The following is a 27,566-nucleotide window of genomic DNA, read 5'->3' as shown; positions in this document are numbered from 1 at the left end:
GTAGATAAGGGGAGTCTCTTCAGGGTGAGCCAAATGGAAGAGAGGGACAGTCACCCAATTCCCCTGGATGATGACACCTATGAAGAGCATTCTTCTTTGCCTCTGGCCACTGTTCCTGACAGGCAGGAGAATGTCTTAGGGATTGCAGATCCATGGCTCTGTGAGGGGTGTGTGTGTGTGTGGCAGGGGGTGTCTCTTCAGTGGGGGGAAGGGGAGGACAAGTATTGAATTATTACTTTGCATGATTTGGTGGATTTTGGTTTTTCCAGGATAGATCAGTTAGCTTTTGCTCCATTATAAGACACTCAAGACTTAGTAGTTTAAAAATACTGATTCTATAGGTCAGCAGTTTGGGCTGGGACTCTCTGGCTGGTTCTTTGGGGCTTGGCTGGGCTTGGCTAGGCTCAACTGTGCTCACTCCTTTGTCTGTATTCAGCCAGTGAGTCATTTGGGGCTAACTGGTTTATGACGGCTTCAAGTGAGCACTAGAGAGAACCAAGGTCTCTGTCTGCGTAGTCTTTCATCCAGCAATCTAACCTGGGGTCGTTCAGGTGGAAGTCTTAGAGTTCTGAGGGCAGAGCTAAATCATACAAAGCCACTCGAGGCCTAGGGTTAGAACTGGTTCAGCATGACTTTTGTGGCTTTCTTTTGGCCAGAGTACATGATGAAGGTGGCCTAGCTTCAAAGGGTGGAGAATAGACTCCATGCTAGAGCATGGATGCAGGGGGGTTGTGGGGGTGGGGGGAGAATTTATGGTTATTTTTTCACTCTACCTCTCAGACTATCTGACTTCCATCACTTGGGAGAGTTGATAATTTAGGTCATTGCCTTGCCATAAATGGGATATGAGAAATGTTTTGATTTCAAAGTCAACGTTCATGGAGGATCAGGTGCTTTCTCAAGTATTATTTAATTTAAACCTTGCAACTCTTATTTTCCCTTCCTATTTCACACGTGAAGAAACAGGACACCTGAGGAGCTAAGTGAGATTAAGTGACTTGCCCAACCAAGGTCACTGGGTGGTAAACCTTGTGTTTAGACGTAAGTTTGTCTAACTGCAGGTCTAGAGCAACTGCCATTGTATCATTTCGATGATATGAAGCAGAAAATACTATGGTGGTACCGCTGCATTCTCTGTCATAGCCACCCCTTTCCAGGTGGCCCTCATGCCTGGGCACAGGCACCTGGCCCTCCCCAGGAGCCGCATTTCCTTGCACCCAGTGAGCTTCCTGCTCTTGAGGTAGGCCCGAAGAGCACTCTAGTCTCCAGGGTGGCAGTCTATGTTGCTTATGTAGTTCGGGAACCCCGTATACTGAGGAAAGTGTTGGAGATGTTTACATTTCCCTGGGGAGAGGGGATAGGGCAAAATGTTCGTGTACCCAGGTGAAACATACGTCTGTGTAGGGCGTGCAATATGGACTAGGTGGGGAAGGCCCCACAAAATCTCTGTGAGCCCCATGGGCAGACTGATTGGTATTGGCAGTAAGAAGAGAAAAATATCTGCTAGATGAGCAGACAGGGAGGCCTTGCTTTCTGTGGGAAGAGCTTTCTAGAAGCTCTGGCTTTGAGATCTTTATAGTAGTTCTGCTGTGCGGTAACCTTAGTGGCTGGATCTGTGTCCTGGGATAAACTGACCCCCTGGAGCTTAGCCAATAATGGGAGGTTGGGTCTCAGAGCTGGGAAATGAGGAGTGGGAGCAGCAGGAAGGCACCCAGTTAATCAGAAGCAGAACAGGTAGCTTGGCTTGTGAGGAAGTCGGGAAGGTGGATGTGAGGAGGTCTGTAGGGCTGGCCCCTAAAGGAGTGGTCATGTCCAGAGTACCTAGATGGTAAGTGCAGACTATGACATCAAACACAGGTCATTTTGGCGCGAGGGGTTTTGACACATGCCTTGGTGTTGTGTAGTAGAAAGCCTTGTGTCTAGGCCTTATGTATAATCTGCCATGTTGCCCTGACTCTGCTTTTTTGCCCCCTTCCCAGAGCTCATCTCCTGTCCTGGGTGTAAGCAAGTAGACCTCACCAGGGATGTAACTGAGCATTTTTTTCTGCAGTGCTTTTCTACTGGGCAATCCAAGATGGCCAGGGTAAGTCAGGACAAGAAAACAACTGATCCTTTTCAGAAATCTGTGGGGCCCCTGTCCATAAGTTCATCTATTCACCCATCACTTCATCTGACTTGTTACCCCTCCATCAATTTGCCTAATCTTCCTTCCTTCCTTCCTTCCTTCCTTCCTTCCATCCATCCATCCATCCCTCCATCTAAAGAGAATTAAAATATTTGAGTTGGGGGAAGTAAAATGGGGCTATTTTTCTCTCTCTTACAGCTCTGACTGAAAAATATTAGTACTGATCTTTTATTTCCTTTTTTCTTCCCTTCAGTTGAAACTTATACACCAGCTAAATGGGTTAATCAATCTTGCCTATATTTAGCAACTAATACTTCTTTTTCTGAGTTTCTGCAATTTTACATCACTTACTGCCTGGCACCTACTGTTCCTTTCTCCTCTGGGGTATTCCTGGCACTACATTTTCTTCATTTGCCAGTGTACTTACTTGATCCTGTATTGAATTCTTAGTGAATGTCTGACATGTGCCAGGCCCTGTGCTGGGTGCTAGGGAGACAAACATCCATGTTCTCTACTCTCAAGGAATTCATAGTTTAATGAGTAACACTTGTATTTCTCTTCTTTTTTTCCCTCCTTCCCCCTATGGGTTTGTCAGAGGCCAGTATGAGTACAAAGCTGTCAGAATACACATTATTTTGATGGCCTATATTATCCAGGCACAGACAGGCTACTTTTTTACAAATCTTTTTTACACATGTTTTTACATTACCCTGCCAGATATTTGCTGACCAAATCAATGAACCTTTGGACTAGGAGAGGACTAGGTTCTCTTGGGTCCAGCAAGCCCCAGTTGTGGAAACACAGCTCTGAGAGTTGGTCTGTACTTGTTCTTTCTTGGCTGTATATGATCGATTGTCTTTCTGTGTACTCCCACATCTGTGGCTTCTCCCTTTTTGCAGGCACGCTGAACTTCCCCGCTTTTGCCTGTATTCTCCCATTTTACTCCCCTGCATGCTTGGGAAACTTCTACCTGTCATTCCATATCCAATCAGAAGTCACTTCCTCATGAAATATTTCCTGGCAACTCCTAGACTGAGCTCCTGGAAACCTCCCTGTGCTTCCTTAACACTGGCTGTGTGCTTTTTTCACAGCATCATCCATTAACCATCTGCCATGCCCTGCAGGCTATGTCGCCTGGGAAGTAGATCTTTGCCTTCTCCTCATCTTCAGCTTGAGACTTGAGGGAATAGTCCCTGTGGCCACTATTCTTTTAGTCACAAAGGATGATTGCCTTCACAAGCCACCACTGTCACTCCTAGGTGGCTTTCCAAAACTGACTGCCCTATCGAGAATAGCCCTACAGGCCCCCAGTCCCTCATGGAGGCAGGCCCAATTGAGGATGCTGTCAGTAACTCCAGACCTCTCTGCTTCCAGAACTGCTCCGAGTGCAAGGAGAAGAGGGCAGCACACATCCTCTGCACCTACTGCAACCGCTGGCTGTGCAGCTCCTGCACGGAGGAGCACCGGCACGGCCCAGCCCCCGGGGGCCCTCTCTTTCCCCGGGCCCAGAAGGGCCCGCCAGGTATCTCTCCCTGCTTCCCCCACCGGCTCACGTGCCCTTAAGCAGTTCTGGCCCCTAAAACCTCTGGAGAGTGGCTCTCTGACCTTGTCTCCCTACTGGGGTGAAGGTAAAGGTGGTCTTAGAGCCTTTCCCAAAAGAAAAATGTCTCCTCCAGAGTCACAGCCACAGTGCAAGTTCATGGCTAGGCTCTCCTTTGTTGGGGGTGGGAGGGGTGAGTGTGGGTGAGACGTGCAGGGAAGAGTAGTCCTGAATTATTGTGAGTGCTAGCCGAGTTCCCTACTTTCACCTCTAAGTAGAACAATCATGCCTCACTTTTATTTAGTTACTTGCATAATTAAACAGCCTGGATCAGGGCTTGTCCATTGGCCCATTCATTGCCACTTGTTTTCAATGACAGTCTCCTTGACAGTCTTTGCCCAAGGTCCTTGAACTGTAGGAAGGTTTTTACCTTAGTTACACCCACATGAACCAGAGTTAATGGTCTGTGACCTGGCCTATAGCCCCCCCAGCAGCACCCTGGTTAATGAAGAGCTTTAGGTTGAATTTTAGAGGATCCATTACTCTGCAGAAGATCCATGTGCTGCAGTAGCAGGCCCCTTCCTCAGCCTCTGGCAGGTGGTGAGATACCTGGGGCTGGGTGGTGTGTGATTTCTGGACAGCTGGGCAAATCCAGCCCGGCTAAGCTCACATTCTTCCTTGTGCTCCTGGAACCTCACTGGCCCAGAGAGAGGCCTCTCCTGTCTGCACCACCTTTCCTCCAGGTTCTGTGTCTCCCCTGTGTCCATTGAGGGCTGAGGGCTGCTCAGTGGAGCTTAACTGAGAGTCTTCCTGAGCAAGAGAAGCCCACTCTCTCTGTCTTCTCTGGCAGGAGTGACTGGTGGTTCTGGGGACTTCGCCTTGTACTGTCCTCTACACACACAAGAAGTGCTCAAGCTATTCTGTGAGACTTGTGATGTTCTAACATGCCATAGCTGCCTCATGGTGGAACACAAAGAACATAGGTAGGGATGGCTGGCTGCTCAAAGGGGGCCTGGGAGGGTTCTGGACTCTGCTTTGCTAGTGCTGGCCTCCCAGTGCATCAAAATCCTCTCTGCCTGCGCCAATCTGGAGCCCTGAGGCTGGAGTTTTTCTCTGCTCTTGCCGTGGGGCTTCTCTGGAGAAGACCTGAAGGGTTAAGACTCTGCACTATATCTGACTTTCCCTAGATGTAATAATCCCAGCTTCCATGGGCCTGGCTGAGACAATACATGGTGGAGGTTCTTGCTTGACTGGCATGCTCAGAAGAATACTCGGATCTCCTCAGCTTTTTCTCTGCCTCCTTCTTTAGGTGTAGACATCTTGAAGAAGTTTTGCAAAACCAGAGGATGCTTCTGGAAAGTGTGACTACACAGGTGGCTCATAAGAAATCTAATCTACAGACCTCTGCAAAGCAAATTGAAGACAGGTAACACAGACTAGTCCCTTGCCAATTGTGGAAATGCTCTGTTTCTTGACATCCTGGATGTTGATATCAGGCTATGAGATGTAGTACTTATGAAGAATACATGAGGTTAAGCAGATGTGGGCATGTGTCCCAGAAGGCATATGTCCTGGAACTTAGAGGTCTCAGGGCCAGTGAAAGGGCTTTGGGCCATCACTTGGTAAATGGGACCAAGCTAGGTCGGGGTGATCAGTGTGAGTTTGAGCCTAGGCACATGCCTCCTGAATGTGGCCCATGACAGACACAGCCAGGGTAGGTACTTGAGAATGATGGCACGAAGCAGATTCTGGGTTTATCATGAGGGTGCAGTAACTCAGTGGAAATCTACCCTTTATCATCCCTTTCCCAGTGTCTTCCATATACATCTACAAATGATATAGAACCATTAATATTTAATGTAGGAAGAGGAATTAGTAGACACTAAGAGCTCATCATGTGGCAGACACTGGGTTGGACATCATACATGCATTATTTTGTTCAATTCTTACAATTCTTAGAGTTGGGTTAGCTCCATTGTACTAATGAGAAAACTGAGGTTCAGAGAGGTTAGGTGACTTGTCTGAGATCACACAGCTAGTCAGTGACTGAGCTGGATTTGGAAGCTAGGTATGTGTGACTCCAAAGCCTGTATTCTTTTTTAAAAAAACAACTTTATTGAGCTATAGTTTATATACCATAAAATTGTTCTTTTAAAATGTACAATTCAGTGGTTTTCAGTATATTCCAAGTTGTGTAAATCATTGTTACCATCTACTTTTAGAACATTTTATCACTCCCCAAAGAAACCCAGTACACATTATTAGTAGTTACTCTCCATTCCCCCCAACATCCCTAGCCCTTGGCAACCACTAGTCTTCTTTCTGTCCTTGCCCATGCTCTTTTTACTGCATGGCATTGTTTAGTGGAGCATCCACTTTTTTAAGACAACAGATTACACGATGTCATACTCATACTCACTCTTTCTGTCCTGTCTCCATTGCTGTGTAACTAGTGAGCTGCTGGGTTGACCTGAGTGTGGACCTGATATTTACCTAGAGAAAACCTGGTTGAACTTTGGGCCATTGGCCCACTTAGATCAAGTGGGCTGCGTGTGCAAAGGGTAGGGTGGTGGAGGAGGGTTCTTATTTCTTTATATTTGGTGCCTGCTGGGCCCTGATCTACATAGGCAGCCTCTAAGTTGTTGGCTGTTTTGTTTGTTATCTCTAGGTCATCATGGGCCTGGAGGAGGGGCTCATCATGCTATGTCCCATTCTATTTATAGGATTTTTGAAGTGAAGCATCAACACAGGAAGGTGGAAAACCAGATCAAAATGGCCAAGATGGTTCTGATGAATGAGCTGAACAAACAGGCCAATGGGCTCATAGAGGAGTTGGAGGTATATGTGGACAGATGGATCAGATGGCTGGGTTGGCGATCTCCCTGGGTCAGAAACCAGGCACATATCAAGCTAGTCCCAGGGTTTAGAGCCCCCTTGGCTGGAATTCAGATATGCAGTTTCCATAGCTTTCTGCTGTTCTCTATATCTTAAAATGTCCAGTCTAATTTGGGGAGGATGGCTCATTAGGGGCTGGAAAATCAGTTCAAACTCCCATCAATGCTATAAGGCTTTAAGTCATCTGCCTTCCTGGTCTATACATGCTTATCGCCTTGGAAGAGAGGATCATGAAACAAGTTATGCCCAAGAGATGTAGGCATTTGTTCATGTCCTCGTTCATTTATCACCCATTTCATATTTGCACTATAAAATCCACCCACCTTCCTCCCTCCCTTCCTGTGTCCCTCTGTCCCACTGTTGTCCTCTCAGGGGCACAATCTCGTCTGACCCTGTCAGGGTCACACCGATCCACAGGCCACCAGACTCCCCAAACAGGGGGACTGAAGTCCAAGAACAGGATCAGGGACTCTGTCTTTGTCCATACATACGCAGGGCATTACTAATGAGAGAAAGCGGAAGCTGGAGCAACAGCTACAGAGCATCATGGTTCTCAACCGCCAGTTTGAACATGTGCAGAACTTCATCAATTGGGCTGTCTGCAGCAAAACCAGTGTCCCTTTCCTGTTCAGCAAAGAGCTGGTAAGAGCTCCAACTCATCAATCACTGCCTTTGGGCTAGTAAGTGAATAAGCATCTTTTTACCAAACCCCACAGTGCCAAGGTGCTAAAATGGTCTTGCTTTCCTCCAGACAACTCAGGTGGGAAATTCTGGAGTCCTGTGTTAGGTCATGGATTGAGACATGAGCCCGGACACCAGCAGTGTTCTGGGCATCCCGTAGACAATTGTTTGGGTTTAAATGGGGGCTAAGACGAAAGGAGGCATCGAGGATGATATTGAGGTATTGGGCTTGTGAGGATGGTGAAGACCAGAAGAAGGAGAAAGAATTTTGAAAGAAGTTGGTGGGGTTTATATTTGTATATGTTGAATCTAAGGTGCCTGCAGGGCATCTCGAAGATGTCCAAAATCTGTTTTGCTTGACGGGTCTGGAAGTCAGAAGAAAAATCAGGGTTGGGGCTAGAGATGTAGGAGTAACTGGGATCTTGGTGGTATCACCTCGGAAGAGTGTGTGAAGGAAGAGGACAAGAAATCTGGAACCCAGGGCAATACTATCATTTTCAGCATAGACAAAGGAAGAAGAAGAGTAAAGGACGGTGAGAAGAAATAGTCATAGATGGCATGAAAAATAGGAGGGTGTGGTGCACATAAATGAACAGTTTCACATTTCAAGTCGTCCACATTATTGTCGCTACCTAGGTGAAAGAGGAGTAGTGAAGAGAAGCCTTGAGATTTGGGAATCAGGAGGTCCCTGGTGATCTTCTGAAAGAAATTCCAGCAAAACAGGAGGGTGAAAAGCTAGACTGAGGGGCCTTAGAGGAGGTGGGGAGGAATTAGAAACAAGTGAAAAGAGGGGAAATAAGGTTGCTTGAGAAGGGGATGGATTTGGAGGATTGATTTTTTTTTTTTAATGTGGAAGGCATTTGTGCAAGTTTCTTTGGGAGTAGAGGTTGATGATTGAGAAAGGAGCTGTGTGGTGGAGTGAGCATCTTGAGAAGGCAGGAAGAAATAGGACCTAGAATGGACCAGTGGACCCTAAATGGAAGGGGCACCCCTCTGAGAAGGAAGAACAGGAAGGTCTCAGTATACTGTAGTTAAGGTTGGAGGTACATATGGTACCAGTTTGGGGAAGTTTGTCTTTTGTGTCTCTTGTCCTTTCTGAAGTAGGAGGTGATAACAGGAGAATTAGGCACTGGGTAAGTAGAATTGAGGAGAGAAGTGTGGACTTTAGATAGTCATCAAGGACAGTGGAAGAGGAAGCCAACAAGAAAAGAAGTGATAAGAAAAAGGACTATAGGGTGCCCCTGAGGTTAGTGATCACTGAAGTGGCCCCAGATAACATGGCTTTGGGATGTCTGAATCGACGTAAGGCTAATAGACTGTGGTGATGCAGAGGGAGTTAAGCGCTAGTGATACTGTTACTGAAAATGATGGGAAGCTGGAATGGCCCTAGGGACCAATGGCACAGGGCTTGGGGAGTTTGGTAAGGTTGAGGAGCAAGCATGCTCAGAAAGAGTGAGAGCTAGTTAAAGCAGGGGCCAGTTGCTAGAGATGAAGGTCTCTAGAAGATGAAAAGGTCTGGGTGAGGTGGCTGACCTGAAAAGAGGGGTGAAGGTGATTGACACGAAAGAGAGGAAGGAAGAGGCCAAGATGCTGACTGAGGCATTGGTTAACTAGATGATGGCAGGGGTGAGTTGGACACTTGCCAAAATTTTGGATAAATGGAAAAGTTCATGATAGGGGATAGATGGAAGTGATGAGGGAGGAAGAGGGCAGTTGTTAGGATGGGGTGTTACATATGGATGGAAGGACAGCAGTGGGAGCTCAGAGAATGTCTGCCTTTGTAGGCTTTCAAATCAAGGTTATGGAAGAATGAATGCAACTCTTGAGAGGGCTGCCAGGCAGGTGATGTCTGAGGGAGAATTATAGACCATTCAAGGCCTGAAAGATAAAAGTATAGGGGATCAGGAAACCTGGATAAGAGGAAGGGCATGAGCTGGTAAGGGCAGGGAGGGGACAAGGTCAGGGGAAGGGATGTGAAGATACCAAGGTGCAAGGAAATGAGCGTATGGGGGACCTGAGGCTAAAGACCTATGGCTTTGAGCCCTTCACCCTGTCGAAGAGTGAGGGAGAGGGAGTTGTCATTCAGGTGCAAGATGCCCAAAGAAATGACCTTTGGCTCTGTTGTCAGATTGTGTTTCAGATGCAGCGACTGCTGGAGACAAACTGTAACACAGATCCTGGCTCCCCTTGGAGTATCAGATTCACCTGGGAGCCTAACTTCTGGACCAAGCAACTGGCTTCCCTTGGTGAGTCAGGGCCCACCCTGTGGGCTTTTACATAAGTGCTAACAATGAATAGAGAGCATCTTCTTAGCTTACTGGGTAGGTTAGCCTAATCCCAAGAGAAGGCACTCCCTGAGACTGCCAGTGGTCATGGAGTCACTCAGCAGACCATTTTGTGTGTGCGGGAGTGAGGTGGGGTTGAGGAGGGGGACAACTTAAATAGCAATGGCAATGCAGGACTTTTGTAACAGGACCAGTTGAAATCTGAGGTTTCCATTCTGCATGAATGTCCCTGTTACCTTGGTTTCATTGCTAGAGGAAACAAGACAGTGGCTCTGCTCTTCAGACTGCTGTATGGCAGTTCAGGTGAACCTCTGTCTCTGTGGCCATACAAGGGTATTCGTGTGCGTAGGCACAAAATGGGTATCAGCAACAAGGTGAGGGAAGGAGGGAGGGAGAGGGGTAGTGTCCACACACCTCCTCTGGAGTCAAGATGGAAACAGATAATCCATGGCCCTCCCTGCTGCAGTGATTTTCTGGCATTGAGTCTTTAGGCAGAATGTAGACAACCTGAGGTTGTACCTGTGTTGATGGCCCAATGGTAGGTTTGTTAAGCTAACGGCCAACTGCTGCCTTCATCTGGGTTGTTAACCTCTATGGAAGGTTTTTGAACTTGACAGAGAGAAGCATAATATTTAGATTTATTCTTTGCTTCCCTCTCCACTTTGATTTAATTCAGCAGACCTTTGGCAGGCCCTTGCTGTGGGCCAGCACCCCATGCTGGGTGCTGAGGGATCAGAGATGAATAGAACACACCTCTGGCTCTCAAGTTGTTGGGTCTTCCCTAAGCAAGCCTCATCAAAACAATGAGGCGAGGAAGCCACGAGATTGAGCTAGGCATATATACTGTCTACTAATGCACAAAGCCTTGGGACCTCGGGACAGTGTTTATGTCTGCTACTGACCTGGTGTTGGAGCTCTCCGACTCTGTCCATCCTACTTGCCCAAAACACAGCCTCCCAGACCTATATTTGGAGACTTATTCATTTGTCCCAGGGTCAATTCTCTCTCCTTTGCTACTCTCCAGCATACTACCTCCCCATCCCCAATGTTGACTTTTTTTTTTTTTTTTGGTCTGAGCCTGTGTTAAAAAGGAGTGGGTGCTATTTGAAGGAGTCCATGGTTTCTGTAGTGGGATACAAACAGAGTGAGGACTGAGCATCTGGTAAAAGCTGAGCTAATGTCTCAAATGTCCCTGGCCCCCAAAGGTCCATACTGGTTCCATTGCCGACAGCATTCTAGACCAAATCTTAGAGTTCAGGGGTTGAATTTCCTAATCTCTGCACCTGGTACAGGTCTACTGACTGATGTCCTTTGGTCCCGGGAGCAGGAAGTGGCAAGCAGGGAACAACTGCAGATTCCCTTTGGAAACATTCTCTATTCTGAATTTTCAGGCTGTATAACTACTGAAGGTGGACAGCTGTCCCGGGCAGAGACTCCTGCTTATGGAGGCTTACAGGGACCGCCATCCTTTTATCAAAGCCATCAGTCCCCAGTGGCACAGCAAGAGACTCTCAGCCACCCCTCACATAAGTTCCAGTCTCCAGCACTGTGTTCCTCATCTGTGTGCTGCTCCCACTGCTCCCCAGTCTCGCCCTCCCTCAAAGGTCAGGTCCCCCCACCCGGCATACACTCAGCTCACAGCTTCAGGCAACCCTCTGAGATGGCACCCCAACAACTGGGGTCTCTGCAGTGCCCTGCCCTGCTGCCCAGGGAGAAAGAGCTGGCTTGTAATCCTCAGCCACCAAAACTGATGCAGCCCTGGCTGGAAACGCAGCCCCCCGTGGAGCAGGAGAACTCGTCTCAGCGGCCGGGGCAGCAGCTGACTTCCCAGCCAGTGTGCATCGTGCCCCCGCAGGATGTTCAGCAAGGAGCCCATGCCCAGCCCCCCTTACAGACCCCCTCCATCCAAGTCCAGTTTGGCCACCACCAGAAGCTGAAGCTCAGCCACTTTCAGCAGCAGCCACAGCAGCAGCTGCCTCCTCTGCCGCCTCCGCCGCCCCCACCCCAGCAGCCGCCGCCGCCACCTCTACCTCCATCCCAGCACCTGGCTTCTAGTCAGCATGGAAGCCCGCCTGGGCCTGCCTGCTCCCAGAACATGGATATAATGCACCACAAATTTGAGCTGGAGGAGATGCAGAAGGACCTGGAGCTTCTCCTTCAGGCTCAGCAGCCCAGCCTGCAGCTGAATCAGACCAAATCTCCTCAGCACCTTCAGCAAACCATTGTGGGGCAGATCAACTACATTGTGAGGCAGCCAGCACCCATCCAGTCCCAGAGCCAGGAGGATGCCGTGCAGGTGAGCCTCAGGGTGGCTTGGGACACATGTCCTCCCTGTCCTGGGATCGCTCGGCAAACACAGCCTCCCCAGTCACAGGAACACAGATTCTTCATCTTAGGGTGGCCTTGAACTCAGCCCTCACATTTCAAGTCCTCCCTGGGTTCCCCTGCCCATCACAGAAAAGCTCTAGAGAGCATGGTACTTTGCCCCAACATAGATCTGGGCTCAATACTCTCCAGAGTGGCCTGGCTTAGCCCTGCCTTCCTAGATGACGCTAGGGACCTTGTCCATTAATAGAATCTTCTGAGCTGTGCTAGACTCCTGCCATTGCCAGGACAGAAGGGAGGCTGTTTCTTATCTTTATAACCTCCCACTTCCCTGGCTGGGAACTTAGGAATCTCAGGTGAAAGGGGAGAGCTTCAGGAGCAGCGGGAGGGCATGCCTTTGATTCTAGTGGGCAGCAGCTTTCCAACATTACTCAGCTGTGGACTTAAAATTTACTTCAGATATCTTAAGCTGGGTATGTTTTATATATACTATACGATTTATCCTATCAACAGTGTTAGGTGGGCATTGCCATGTGTATTTTATAGGTGCAGAAGAGGGGGTCAGAGAAGGCAAGCACTTTGCCTAGAGATCATAAAACATTGAGCGGCAGACAGAGCCAAGGCTTGGATCCCGGTCTGGTGACTGTAATTCCACAGAAGAGGCCTCTTTCTCTCCCTGGGGGAGTGATGAATGCCGCTCCTGTCTTCTCTCAGTCACGAGCCAACTGAGGAGGTACATTTGTACCTCTGGGATCTTTGCTGCATTCCACATCTTCATCCTTAACTAGTGCTTTTCTTTTTTTCCTGGAGTTTCCTGTTCCAGCCCCTTCTCCCCATCCTTTCTCACTTTTTCCCCAGTGGTATGTCCTTTAATTCTGTAATCACGTTTGTATCTTCAAAGCAGCTCTATGGACTTTTACTTTATTATAAAATATAAGGCCTCACATTTCTGCTTTAGCACTGACAGCGTCAGATCATGCTTCAGATGTCTCCCTCTGAGGCTCAGTTCCTTTGAGGAGATATGAAGCCACCCTCATGATGGCAGAGAAAGGTCTAGGGTTCACTGAGGACCACAGGCAAAATGGAAGTCAGAACCATTAGGATTGCTAAAGTGAATACGGCAGGGTTAGCCCAGAATTCTTGGTTTGGGTTCTATCTTGAGACTATCATATTAGGATGTAGTCTCAGCAAGAGTTTAGATGAGAGTATCTTTCTTTCTGAAAAATTTTCAAGCAGGTCACAATGTATAGTTGATGACAATGGGTAATGCAGGGTGGCCATCAGCCTTTGCTGCTGCCATTGCTACTCTTTGCGGTAAAACCCACTCAAATTCTTATTTTCTTCTTCAGGCTTCAGATGAGCCCCCAGCATCTGAAGGTCCAAAGCCGGCTCTCCCTCTTGACAAGAATACTGCTGCTAACTTGCCCCAGGCGTCTGGGGAAGAAACCCCTCCCAGTGTCCCCCCACTGGACAACACCATCCAGCACTCCTCTCCAAATGTGGTGAGAAAGGTACTAATGGAGACCGCATTCCCTGACCATGGGGGACCCGCTGCCACCCAAGAGCCCGGGGCCCTGGATGAGGATGATTGGGCTGGGGGGAGGAGTGTCCCTGTTCCATCCCTGGATATTACGCAGCCCTGACTCATGCTGTCTGTCCTAATGAGTCTGCAACAGAGTCCTCCTTCACCCCATTTCCACTCCCACACGCACTTAAAATGACAGCAATTGTCCTTCATTTAGGGTGGAAGTGGTAAAGGGAAAGGGAAATTACACACTTACACAGTGCCTGGAATGGTGCATGGGCTTCACAGTTCTGTGAGGTGGGCACCCCCACTTTCTAGCTGAGGAAACTGAGGTCCAGGGCCCTATAGTTTGTAGACAAGAGGGGTGAGGTTTATTTAAAACCGGGTTTGTCAGAATCCAGAGACTGTTTTTTCTCTGCAATGAAAATGGGGGAAGTATTTTATGTGTCCCCACAACCCAAAATTGATTAGCTTTAGAATTTGAATCAGTGGAGTTTTTTGGGTGAGTGATTTGTAAGGACATCCTGCAGAGGTAGCTGAGCATCTAGGGGCACTGAGAATTCTGGAAGATAAGCTACCCTTCCTGTCCACCAACTTACCTGCTTGCTAGAAATGTTCATTTACCCTGGCAACAGCCCAGAATACCACAGCCCATCAGCTGTCTTCCCCTTATCCCTGCCCTTCACCCTCACCCCTGTCATCCTCCTAGCTGGAACCTCATTGATGTGTTGTGCTCCCCACTCAGCCTGCCCTGTGTGCCTTGGCCTGTTTCTACTTGTCCTGTTGCCTTCTTTGGCCTGGTGCCTCCTCTCAGCCCTGCACTTGAAGCTGTGTCAGCTCTTCGGTACCCTCCCAGACTGCATGCTTAGCCCTGCACATCCCCCTGGCTCTGTGGCCCCAGTACACAGTTGTCCTATGTACCTGCCCCTCACTGTGTTTCCCCCAGTGACGCTGATGCCATATGTATCTTAGATTAGTCTATCCCAGTGACACTTGAGAAGAGACTTTAGAAAAGGAAGGGATGGCGAAATGAAATGGTAACTTGGAAAACCCTGGTGATGCTTGAAGTCTGGCCCAGGCCTCTGGTATTAGTGGTTGTTTGCCTATGCTGGGCCTGTCCTACCCTATTGAAAATGGTTTGGCCTAGAGGCCATAGAGATGCTATAAATAGGCCCTTTGTGGCTCTTAAGGGTTTAACTTTTTACACTTAGGCTGTTTGTCTATCGATCCATCCATTTATTCACTCACTGTTTTATTTATATATATATATATATATATATATATATATATATATATACACACACACATATATATACACATATATATATACTTATATATATACGTATATATATATATACACACACACATATATACCCATATGTATATATACATATATATATGCTAGTATATGCTAGATGTTTTGCTAGGTTCCAGGCACATATCAGTGAATAAGATAGTCTCACACTGAAGCTTACAGTCTAGTGGAAGAGACAGTTAAATAAGCAACAATAATAAATATGATAAAGGGCTGTGATAGTCACTGGGGTGTATAGAAGGAGCACATAACACTGGCAGAAGAACTTTTCACAGAGGACTTCCTTTGGGACATGATTTTTAAGCTGAGGTTTGAAGATGTTAGGCTAGTGAAGGGGTGGGGAGAGGGCTAGAATAAATATCCAAAACAAATGGCTAGTAGGAAAGTCCAGAAGTGCGAGAAAGCCTGGGGTGCTTAGGGGGTTTCAGACATCTTGGCTTGGTAGGAACATGAGGTGTACTGTGGATGGGAGTGAAACCAGAGTGCTTGGAAGGCCTTGTAAATTATGATACAGAGTTTAGGATTCAGTCTTGGGGGTTGTGAGGAGCGAATGAGGGATTTCTAGCAAGGGATATGGTTTGAATTAAATTTTAGAAAGTTCACTTTAGCTGTAGGAAGGGAGACCAAAATACAGAGAAATAAGAGAGGCTAAATGGAATCAGTAACAATGGGTATAAGGAGGAAGCATGGACTTCAAGAGATCAGATCACAAGAGCTTTTGGACTTGAAGTCTGATTGGTGATGGAAAGTGAGGGAGAGAAAATCCTTTGGCTTGACACCCAGGTCTGTCTTGCCCACTGGGTTGCCATTCACTGAGATGGGGGCATGGGAAGAAGGGCCTATTTGGGGGGAGGAAAAAATTAAGTTTGAATTGTTGGTGCTCTCCTGTGGAAGCTACATAAGAAGATGACCAGAAGGCAGCTAGCTCTAGGTGTATGTAGTTCAGAAGGCAACATGGGGATTGCCAGTGCTCAAGTGTAGTAGAAGCCACACAGAAAATGCCACTGCTTATTTAATGAGTCTTGGTTCTGTCCCCACACACAGTACAAAGGAAAGGAGGTGAACCGTGTGCAAGCATGGAGTCCACGCTGCCTGTGTGGGTAGCCCACAGGGATCTCTGATCAGCAAGGGGATGCTGCCCTACTGTGTGCCTTTGGGTTGGCAGTGGGGTTAGTGAAGGTCCTAGGAACTCTGACTTTTCATCTTGACCTGCCCCTGGCCCTTATTAACCCGGGCTCATGCAGAGGTTTGGAGGAGCAAGTGGCCCAGCCTTTTCCCGATGTTTTATAGGCTTCTTCATGGCTTGGACTCCCCGAGAAAGGAACCTCAATGTTGCCATCCTGGCCCAGAGCAGCCTTTGGGTCTACTTGACTGAGAGAGGTACTGGTTATACACAAAGCTACTGAGATCAGATAAAGGGCTTTCTTTTGGTGGGAATTCATTGTCTGAAAGCTTGGATTAGGCATGGTGGAGGGTATGAAGATTGAGGACACCAAACAACATTTTGAGCGTCTTATCATTAAATGATAATACTTTGTATAGCATTTTTCTATCTCTTCCCGTAGGTTTTTACATGTATTTTTCCATTTTATGTCTTTGTTTATCATAGAAGTGTTATGAGGAAGCCACTTTCATATTCCCCTTTGAAAGATGTGGAAACTGAGACACAGAGAGGTTAAGTGACCCACCTAAGAGTTATACAGCTGAGCATTGGCAAAGTTGGGACCAGAGCATGGGTTCCTGGCTCTGCTCGTGCTCGAGGACTAGGTTAGACTGTCTCTCCCCGTGTACTGCAGTGTGACAAGTACGACTCCATCTGGCCGCCCGCTTGCTGGATTTTCCCCCTTACAGTCGTTGGGAGTAGCCTGAGGCCCTGCTGGGGAGAGCTCTTAGGACCCAGCCTCGTTTGGTCTTGGTTATCTCTATCTGGTAAAGGTGTTTTAGCCTCCAATCTGCTCCTGAGCCTGTGATGGCCTGTGAGTGCCAGGGAAGTCGGAAGTCTATGTGAAGGCCACGGACCAGAGGAAGCTGGGACACCAGGCGTCTCTCTGGGTGTTCCACAGCGACTCCTCCATGCTCTGAGCTGCTCACTGATGTTACATCACCACGAGGAGGACTTCCACTACAGCACAGCAGCTGTGCACAAGTACCTGGGGGTTGGTGCTGACCGAGCTGATGGTGAACGCATTGCTGCTGAAAGTGAGATAGGAACGTTTTTGAATGGGTTTTCTAGTGGCTTGAGCTCGGCAGTCTCGGAAGGAGCTCATCCCACTACCTTCCCTGCATCCAGCAGGGTGTTTTGGAATGAATTTTGACATTTGCCTGACCCTCACGGTTGCCTAATCTTGGTTTAGCCACTCTGAAGAGAAACCACGGTTACCACACTACAAAGAATACCTTATATCCCAGGTGAAACTGGAAGACATTTTGATGGCTGCATTTTATACTTCTGAATGAGTCAACTGCTGAAGGACACACATGCACTCTTTTCCTCAGACCTCTCCTGAAGTCAAGGCTGTGGGCATCACAGAGAGCCTGTCTGAGCCGTAATTCAGCTGCAAGGGGGACCTCTCTTCCACTCACATGTGGTCCACATCCTCCACGGAAGGCTGAGCAAGACCACCAGGATGCTGCTTATGGCTTCAGAGGAGTCTGAGATGTATTTTTAGTAAATGATGCCCAAGCAGTAGGCATTCCTGTGGTCTACATTAGTAAGAGTGACGCAGAAGAGGAAGGGATAATGACTCACATGAAGAGCATTTATATCATTATCAAAGCACTTTGATGCCTGAGTTTTTAATTTGATTCTTATAACTCAAATGTACATTAACCTGTGGAGGAGGAAATTAAAGTCCAGAGATGGGAAGTGTCTTGCTTTAACTCATACTCTAAATCTTGGCTTACATAAAGGAAGTACTGGGTGTCCTGCCTTCATAGTCTCCAGATCCATGGCCATGGGCCAGGTCATGGCTTCTCAACTCCAGGAATGATCATTGCCTCATAGCCTGGTCTCAACAGCAGAATTTGCTCAGAATCTTCCCAGGGCCTCGTGAAGCTTTCTTAGGGCACAGCCTGAGTTCTGGTCAGGAATTGCAGAGCTATACAGAGTTCTGCTCTGTCCTGCTCAGAAACCAAGCCAAGTATTCCCCAGGCTGGCTCCCTGAATTTTGCAACTTCTAGGAAGGCTCTTTCCTCTGTTCTAGCCTGATTTCACTTACAGATCAAATCTAAGATCTTTGTCTAGGTTTCCTGGTTCATGAGAAAATAGGTCCTTGCTCCTGGGCCCTAAATTTCCTTACAGTGGACTGGCCAAAATATCTCTGGCCTAATTCTTTAGAGTCTCCAAGGCTTGGGTTTGAGTGTTTCATTCATTCTGGCTTTTACTTCAGATTTATAGGAATCAGCCTATTCCTTTCCTCTTCCTTCCACCTCTGACTCTAAGATCCTCTTTACCATTTCTGTCTTTCCTGAATCATCAGGACACTGGAAACTCTTCAGTTCTTATCTCTTCATCACCCATGAATGTTTTCCCATTTGATTCTGGTCAGTTAGCATGTATTACCATAGTTATATCCAAAGGAATAGTCTTTTTTTTTTTTTTTAAGATTTATGATTTAATTTAATTTAATTTTTTTAAATTTACATCCAAGTTAGTTAGCATATAGTGCAACAATGATTTAAGGAGTAGATTCCTTAATTCCCCTTACCCTTTTAGCCCATTCCCCCTCCCAAACCCCCTCCAGCAACATTCTGTTTGTTCTCCATGTTTATTAGTCTCTTACACTTTGTCCCCCTCCTTGTTTTTATATTATTTTTGTTTCCCTTCCCTTATGTTCATCTGTTTTGTCTCTTAAAGTCCTCATATGAATGAAGTCATATGATATTTGTCTTTCTCTGACTGACTAATTTCACTTAGCATGATACCCTCCAGTTCCATCCACATAGCTGCAAATGGCAAGATTTCATTCTTTTTGATTGCTGAGTAATACTTCATTGTATATATATACCACATCTTCTTTATCCATTCATCCATCGATGGACATTTGGGCTCTTTCTATACTTTGGCTACTGTTGATAGTGCTGCTATAAACATGGGCGTGCATGTGTCCCTTTGAAACAGCACACCTGTGTCCCTTGGATAAATACCTAGTAGTGCAATTGCTGGGTCGTAGGGTAGTTCTATTTTTAGTTTTTTTGAGGAACTTCCATACTGTTTTCCAGAGTGGCTGCACCAGCTTGCATTCCCATCCAAAGGAATAGTCTTAATTTGTATAAGAGCTTTTCATTCAGCTGGGGGACCACTCACTGTCCATAAAAGCTACAACTTTGCTATTAAAAATCAACTGTGAAACAACTTGCTGGGGAAATGAGTTCCTTCCTCAGGTATCTGATTCAGTTGTTTGAAGATCTACTAATGTTAAACCAGTCTACCCAATCTGAAGCTTTGAAGCACTCAGATATTCCATGATTTAATACAAATCTGTATACCTCAATCCTTATCTCCTCATCTGTTTCTTTCAACCAGAATGAAGGCCTTTAATGTATTTCCAAGACTTAACTTCCAAGTCATTGCTCCTCTTTCCTCTGTACATTTACAGGGCAATCAGTCTTTGACAATCCTAACTACTGGGGCAAAAACCCAGAAGTGAGCAGGCAAAGCTTCGGAGCAGCAACAAGAACAGATGTCACAAAGCCCACACATTATTTCTGCATGAGATCATAAGGCCACACTCAGGTGTCTAGTATAGAGGTCTTGACAGCAAACTTAGTTACATGGTTTCCTTTGGAAATTTTAGTTTTCCTACGTGGTAGCAGTAAGCAGAGTGAAGCAAGGAGTCAGGACTTCTGTAATGTCAGCTAACGACAAAGGAGAAGACAAGAACCGTCACCTGGAAAAGTGCCACAGTGTGAGGTCATTTGGTGAAAGGACAAGCTAAGCCCTGCATTGCCTTATAGCATCACTGAACTACAGCCTACTCCAGCAACAGAAGTCCATCCAAGCTTGTTTATGTCCTTAAGGAGTGGTCTCATTAGGCTTCATGAACTCTATTTAATATGACAGGGTGGTGTGTAAAGTGTTTTAGAAGTAGTCCCATTCAAAATAATTTTTTAAAGCCAACTGCATTTTGTTATTGAAAGAGGTATGGTTCAGATATATGGAAAATTAATATCTGTGGAACACCACCCTATTTGTGCTGCTTTATCCCCAGCAATATTATCTTGCTGTAAGAACCTGAAATTTATATTAAACTCAGGGCATGTGCATTAAGTGTCTGTTTATTGACTTCTCTATCATGTTTTACTAGAGCACTAGCTTTCTAGCTAATGGCACAAAAGCAAGACCAGCCAGCAGGCTTTTAAGGCTGGGCCCAGACTCCTAGTCTTAGGCCTATATAAGCTTGGGAAATCTGTGTAATTGCTCTGTGTCTCAGTTTCCTTTTCTGTTGAATGAAAGAACAGTGCCTTCTCCAAATTTTTATAACATCATGTGACAATCATTGTAATGATATAAATAAGCACATTGAACTCCAGAAAAAGACCCAAGTGGTGAGGATGGGGATGGAGGCGGCAGGTGGACGAAGGATTGCACAGGTGACTAGTAGAAGAGGCTGACAGACAGTTCAGGGAAGTCGTAGGTCAGGCAGGTTGTGGATGCTGGTGGTTCAGACAGATTCTGTAGGTTCCAGGTGAGGTGATTTAGACAGGTCACAGGTCAGGCAGGTGGCAAACAGAGATAAAGAGAGAAAAGAAGAGGAAAGGGACACATATAGGAACATACAGCGTGGGGGAAGGAAAGAAAATTAGGAGCAAGTGAGGAGACACTATGTAAGAGAGGTAAGAGGCTCGGAGCAGTCTCCCCTTGTACCACAGAGATGACCTGAGCTGATTTCAGAGTGAATGTTTTTGGCATTTTTGTCTTCTCTTCCTCCCTTATCTAGAAAATAGTTGTTCACTTGCAGACTTCAAAGTACATATTTTGCCTCATGAAATCTGAAGGTTTTACATGTGAAGAAGAAGGAAAGGTGTCATGTAGCTGACAACTTGGAAGGGTCAGTAGTTGCCATTTATAGACCTTACAGTTGGCCATATAATTTTGCCTTCTCTCCTTTGATCTCTGAACAATCCTGGTTGCTAGAGAGGGCAGACAATGTCATCTCCATTGAGAGATGAGCACCTTCTGTGTGTGAGGCACCAAATGTCAGGAATGGCCATATTCTCAAGCCTAGTGTGCTCTCAAGAAGCCCTGTCCTTCCTCCCAGGCCCTGGTTCCTCAGCCTGCTTTCCTGGCCCGGAAATTTGATTCTCCCCTTGCCTCTACTCACTTTGCAGCACTGGCAGCAGGGTAGAAAGGAGGTTCTCAATCCTGTGTTTCTTCCTACACATGAAATAGTTCCTTCCATTTTAATATTTTGCATCTCTTCACCCAGAGAGCCAAATGAAGTATCAAAAATAACTAACACACAGCATACATATGTTCCAGAAATGCAGCTGTATTTGTATAGCCTATAGAAATGGGTGGTGCTGGCTTCCTTATAACACTTTCTCTGAGATCCTGGAAATTTCTCAGGTTCTTTTTACCACTACTAAGGCTTTCCCCTACTTCCTGATAGCTGTGGTCTCCTTGAGATTGAATGTGAATGTGGACTTGAAAAAGACTAGTCTAGTCTGCAGTCTCTTAGGACATGTTATTGACCTTGTGCTGTGTGCTCGGTGTTTATAGGAGCAGGTTCAGCAGGCCCAACTCAAACTAAACTGTGATAGAATTTACACAGTTCTTCTAGGGCTCAGTACTCATGCCCTCCTGTCCTCTATCATTAAGTCATACTTCATGATGCACAATAAATAATCAGGACAGGGGAGTAGATATCCTACAAAGATATCCTACCTTTAATCTGGAGATGTAGAGATATCCTGCCTCTAATCTGGGGAGCGTTGTCTTTGGGGATTTAATGTTGTGCATATCTTGTGACCTACAGCACCTGACCATTATTACTTGGGATTGTCCCAGGTAGATTTTGATGCCCTTAATGCTTGGCACCAAGGATCTCACACAGAGCCATCTATGTCATTGGCAGATGAGATGACAACCAGAGTTGCACTAAATATACATGTCAAATGGGGAAAAGGTGAAAGAAACCAGCTCAAAGGGTTAGACTGTCCTATGTTACAAAAGAGATTCCAACAATCTTTGGGTATTCTTGTAGGTAGATAAGGAAAGATCGAATCTTAGAAAGCTGTGGTAGTATATAACCAGGACAGCAGGGAATGCCAAGGGATGCAGGCCAGGGCATGTTTGAGGTGGCTCTTCCATGATTAATCTACCCACTTTGCTCTGAGTATTCTCCCCATACCTCGTTCTCCTCAATATTCCTTATCTTGGGACTTAGACTATAGAGCAAATGGAAGCCTTTTTATTGAACACTATTGCACTACCAAGGAACATCTAAAAATAAAAAATTTTCTTTGGAGAAACAAAGGTATTTAGCTTATCTGCTTTTCGAATTGGGAATTAAGAATAGAAAATGTAAGCTTAACTAAAGCAGTTAAATAATAAGAGAAAGGTGTTGGGAGAGAAGAGGAAGAGATGATAAGAAGAAAGGAAAACAGGAGAGGAAGAGGGAGCAGGCGAGGGAAGGACAGAGGCTGAAGTGTAGAGTGTGGGAAGGGGAGGGGAGGAAGCACAGGGAAGGACAGAGCTAGATGGGCCACAGTCAAGAGTGTGGCTTCGGGGCCAGAGATCTGGATTCTAAATCTGTGAAAATCCCACATCAAGTATCATTGTTAGTTGGTGGAATATTGAAAGGATCCCCCGAGATCAGGAACAAGACAATTCAGCTACTATCGCTGCTTCTATTTGACCTGGTACGGGAGGTCTTAGCTGGTGGAGTAAGGCCGGAAAACACAGGAGAAGGAAGAAATAAAACTTAACTCTTCACAGATGACATGATTTGTGTTCACAGAAATTCCCCAAGTGACTTCAGCAAGGTCTCTGGTACCAGGTCAATATGCAAAAATCGTGTTTCTGCGTGTGAGCACAAGTAAAGAGAAATAGAAATATACAAAATTATGTGTTCAGTAGCATTAAAAACTTCAGATGCCTTTCTGAAACTCATTTTTCTCAAGTGTAAAATTAGGGCCATAAGAAGAATAATAACAATAACAATAATTGCAGCAGCATTAGCCGTAGCTGGGGTTTGTTGAGTACCTACAATATGGCAGATGTTCTAAATCTTTACATGGATTCTTTCTTTTAACCTTGACAACAACCCTTTAATGTTTGTTATGAGGATTAAGCGAGGAAATGTATGTAAGACACTTAGCAAATTTCCTTACATATAATAAATGCTCAATAAATTTTAGCTATATGAAGACAACCATTATTTTAGAGAGATGCATAGACACAGTTTTTAATAGAACTAAGCTGCTATTTGTTTGGTTTAAGATTTGTAGAATAAAAAATCACACATTATGTTGTTTTTTAAAATTGTAAATAGCTCATTAATTCATTTATTCAGCCAGGGACTGCTCCTGAGTCTAGAAATACACTGGGTAAGCAAAATAAGTAAAATCCGTGCCCTAATAGAGTTTACAATTCATGGAGGAAACGGAGATTAATCAAATGGTCTTACAGCTACGAGAATACAGTATAAAAAGGAGTTATGAGAACACAAAAGAGGGAACCAGGCCTGGGCCACAGAATGAAAAGAGGCTTTGCTCTAAAAAAAATCACAGGTGAGCTGAGTTCAGAAGGGTAAGTGGGACAGGGGCAGGGATAGGACAATGTTCCCTGGAGCAGAAGCAGTCTCTTTGAAAGGGATGAAGATTCTAGGTGGAGGGAAGGCTTGGCTTGTTTCAGGAACTGAAAAATGTGTGAGTGGCTGGAGCTCAGAGAATGGGAGGGTTCAGGGATGAACTGTGGCTGCAGAGCAGGACAGGGGATAAGCCATTGATTTCACAGTTGTCCTGAGTGGTGGAATGCACTGTAGGGCTTTATGCAAAGGAAAAGAATGGCTTTATGCAAAGGAATTAGTTCCCCAGCACTAACTGGGGCTCCCTGAGCCTTGGCATTATCTCAGAGAAGGCCTGAGGCAGATCAGAGTTTGAGCCTTCTGAACTTCCTTCCACTTTTATGTAACAGAAACTAGTCTATAGGACCCCCAGAAGGGACAAGAAGGCACTAGTGATTTAGTCAGAAGGGAATGTGAAGCTGGAGGGCAGTCCTACAGTCTGACCCTTTGACTAGGTACTGGATAGGGGTTGAGGGGCGTGGGCTAATGGTGGCTGTGTGTGTGTGTGTGTGTGTGTGTGTGCGCGCACGCACGTGCACATGCACACATGCGCATACCACCCTCAGGTCAGGTGGTAGGCTATCTCTCACTCTTCCACACTGTCTTGTCTCTTTCTCTCTCCCTCCCTCTCTCTCTCTCACACACACACATTCACACACATATGCATGCCAGTGTCCTCAGCCTGTGCCTGCCTCTCTACCAGCCTCCTTGGTGCAGGGGAATGGGAATGGGGACTTCATGTGCTGTGTGAGTTCCTTGCTACTACTAGTCTCTGAGGCCAGGGTGAAATCTGAGCGTGGGAGTTCTTGAGGGCTGCACCTCTCTCCTCCTTCCCCCCCATTCCCTGCTAAGAGCCTGACTCTGCCTTGTCTTTACTCCTGCAGCACTCCACTTCGGTGAGCATCATGGGCTTTTCCAACACACTGGAGATGGAGCTGTCATCTACCAGGCTGGCAAGGACCCTAGAGCCACAGATCCAGAGCGTGAGCAGCCTGCCTGCCGCCCCTTCCCACATGGTACCAAGCCTGCTGAGCAGCACCCCCACAACTGTGTCCAGCCTGATGAGCAGTCAAAACCAGGCTATGCCCAGCCTGACAGTGGGTCATCTGCCGACCATACCCAGCCTTGTGCGCAGCACACCCCAGTCTGTGCCCAGCCTGATGAGTGATTCCTCCCAGGCCATCACAAGCCTAGCAAGTGATCAGTCACAGGCCAGGCCCAACCTGATGTCTGGTCCCACCCAGGCTATGCCAAGTCTGGCGACTTGTCCTCTGCAGAGCATGCCTCCAGCTTCTGACGTGCAACCAGAAACTGGATCCAGCTGCAGTCCTGGCTCTGGGCGAGCTGTAGGGAGCCTGTGCCCTGGAGATGGGGCTGACCCCTCTCTCGGGAATGCCCTGTGTAAGGTAAGTCCTGGGTAAATACCATTCCACACCCTCTACTCATCACTGGGCAAAAGGGTGGCCGCTGCAGATAAGAGCTTATCCTGGCCTTAGCTTAATAGCTTTATGACCAGTAACAATAAAAATGTCTCATTTCTTTGATTCTTGTTGGCCTTTCGCTTTTGAAAGATGGAAAGTGAGGATTCTACCCGCTTCACTGACTCTCTGAGACAAGACTCCACAACCCCTGGTCTGGATGCTTCCAAGGACTTGGCTATCCCTTCAGAACTAGAGGAGCCAATTAACCTCTCTGTGAAGAAACCCCCACTGGTCCCAGTGATCAACACGTCCATGGCTCTGCAACAGTACCGGAACCCAAAAGGTGAGGCTCAAGTCAGTAGCCTGTTATTTGTGCTGGCCACAAACATGAGCTCAGCACTCCCAGGTGACAGAGAGGTCAGGAGACAGGCTCTAGGTGTGAGGGAGCAGTGTTTCTCTCTCTCTCTGCTCAGTTCACTTCTTCCCTCTAGAACTGACTTATTGGTACCTGTTCTGTTTTCCTCACTGTGGCCGGGGCTGATCCAGGCATGGCCAAGACTTAGCTCCACGTAACATTCCCATGGAGGTCTGGGTTAGAGGTGGGGGAAGCAGGAAGAACTCATCCCAGAAGGAAGAACTCTTCCCGGGAAGAACTCATCCCAAAACTCATCCCAGAAGGGCTAGCCTTGGCAAAATATTTTAGGGAACAGAGCATGTGTGACTTTGGAGTCAGGTAGATCTATCATAGAAAACCAGCTCTGTCTTTTTATGTTTGATCCTGTGTGAGACCCCTAACCTTTCTGAGGTGATTTCTTTCTCTGTAAATGGGGCTAGTGTAACTACTTTGTAGACTACTGGGCCAAATAACTACAGTGAGATCATTTGATGACTTTCTCTGTAGTAACAAGAACTTGCCTTGCACCCAGCAGTCATCTGGATTTATGGTGTGCCTCATAGTAAAGAGAATTTGGACTGGTGGAGATTGGCTCTGATTCTCTTCTCAGCTACCTACACCCCTTCTCAAATGGGACTTGCCTTCTTCTGTGGTAGGCGAGGGCTAGCTGGAAAATTTGTAAGCAACTGCCGAGTGAAAATTTGGGACTTTTTCTGTTTAGTGTATGATGTGTGTTTAGTCTGTAATGATCCGTCTATTTCCCATATATCTAATAAATGAAAATGAAATAATTTTCCCCTTGTTTCTTTGCACTGACTGAAAGACTAACTGAACACTGATTGGTTCTTATTAACTGTGTAATAATGGAAACCTGAATTTTAAATAATCAAATTTTTGGACTGTGCTTGCCCAAGGAAAGTGCCTAGGATAGTGCCTGGTGCTGAGTGGGTGCTCACTAAATGCTAGTATCCTCCTCTCTCCCCACACTGCCCCCTGCCCAGCTACACAGGCTCTACTGCTCTACCCAGCGTAGGGCTACGGGAGCCTCTTTCCTATGTGGTATGAGCTAGATTCTCAGGCAGTACTAGAATATCAGAATTTGGCTGAAAATGCAGAGGCTGGACAGAATGACCCCTGAGAGCACGTAACCCCAGTATATGGGAAACAAGAGATTTCTGAGCTCATTTGGAAGGTGAGAAGCTGGCCCCTCACCCGACCCAACACTCACCCATAGACAGCCTCTGAGTGTTGTTTCTCTTTTTAAAAGAAGGTGGCCTTCTTCTCTCAGGAAGGAGAGCTGTGTTAGGATTGCCACCATTATGAATGATTACACTGTGGGTAACAGTTGTATGATAGGTGTGTGGCCAAAGGTATGAATAGCACATGAGTGGAAGGTATGGGTATTGGGCATGTTGTTATAAATGTATGTCACAGGTATTTGTCTTTTGCATTAGAGTATGAGAATTTTAAACAAGGAGCCCTGGAATTGGATGCAAAAGGGAACCAGAGTATCAGGTAACAGGCTCTTGGCCCAACCTCCCTCTCCCACCCCTCAACTTCATGTCCTGGGAGGTTGGCACAGAAAGTCAGCACACTTGATGACTTCACTAGAAGCAGAAGTTTGCCTGCAACTGTCTTCTTCAACTCCCAGACCCTTGAGTAGGATCTGTGTGGTTGGGAGTCTGGAATGCCTGTGGGAGTCTGGGATGCCTGTGGGAAGCTATCCTGACTCCTGCACCAGAGGGCATGTGCTCTATGTGAAGTCCTCCCTCTTTAGGAATCCCCTCTTCTTTGAGCAAACAGCTCGCCGGGAGTGGGAGGGAGAAACATGGGCCTGCATGGGGTGGGACTGAGGAGATCTTGAGCAGCAGTTCAGTTGTCGGATCATGGTTGAGCTGACTTAGAGGCTGGGGTCAGAGGAGGCTCCCACTAAGACCCAGGGGTGTCTCTCTTGCCACAGGCCCTTCAACAGCGAGCCTAAGATTCCCTATGTGCGACTGGAGCGGCTCAAGATCTGTGCTGCCTCCTCGGGAGAGATGCCTGTGTTCAAGTTGAAGCCCCAGAAGAATGAGCAGGATGGGAGCTTCCTGCTGATCATTGAGTGTGGCACTGAGTCCTCCAGCATGTCTATTAAGGTACCACTCTGTTCTGTCTTGTCCTTGAGCTTGGCCCACCTTAGGAGCCTCTCTTCTTTCTCCACTTCATTCAGAATTCTGGCTCTGGCCTTGTCCAGAGTCTGAGTGGGGCTGCAGACTGACCAGACTTGTCCTC

At 46.7% G+C, this 27,566-nt stretch overlaps 1 protein-coding gene across 1 annotated transcript in view; it reads left to right on the top strand.

Annotated features, from left to right (window-relative positions):
- The first annotated feature begins 1,655 nt into the window (after positions 1–1,655).
- TRIM66 (tripartite motif containing 66) overlaps positions 1,656–27,566 on the top strand; it is a 31,839-nt gene continuing 5,928 nt past the window's right edge. The window contains exons 1-14 of the mRNA XM_047072015.1: positions 1,656–1,734; positions 1,980–2,083; positions 3,500–3,647; positions 4,516–4,648; positions 4,975–5,091; positions 6,389–6,503; positions 7,056–7,202; positions 9,370–9,487; positions 10,918–11,822; positions 13,201–13,362; positions 24,365–24,886; positions 25,052–25,244; positions 26,750–26,810; positions 27,256–27,430. Coding sequence (XP_046927971.1) covers positions 1,656–1,734; positions 1,980–2,083; positions 3,500–3,647; positions 4,516–4,648; positions 4,975–5,091; positions 6,389–6,503; positions 7,056–7,202; positions 9,370–9,487; positions 10,918–11,822; positions 13,201–13,362; positions 24,365–24,886; positions 25,052–25,244; positions 26,750–26,810; positions 27,256–27,430 — 2,979 coding nt within the window. The remainder of the gene's footprint in view (positions 1,735–1,979; positions 2,084–3,499; positions 3,648–4,515; positions 4,649–4,974; positions 5,092–6,388; positions 6,504–7,055; positions 7,203–9,369; positions 9,488–10,917; positions 11,823–13,200; positions 13,363–24,364; positions 24,887–25,051; positions 25,245–26,749; positions 26,811–27,255; positions 27,431–27,566) is intronic.

The sequence above is a fragment of the Lynx rufus genome, unplaced genomic scaffold (genome assembly GCF_022079265.1).
Source record: "Lynx rufus isolate CCGP_SWC_20201006 ecotype Redwood Valley unplaced genomic scaffold, mLynRuf1.p SCAF_9, whole genome shotgun sequence".
Lineage (NCBI taxonomy): Eukaryota > Metazoa > Chordata > Mammalia > Carnivora > Felidae > Lynx > Lynx rufus.
This window is presented reverse-complemented; position numbering and strand designations above follow the sequence as displayed.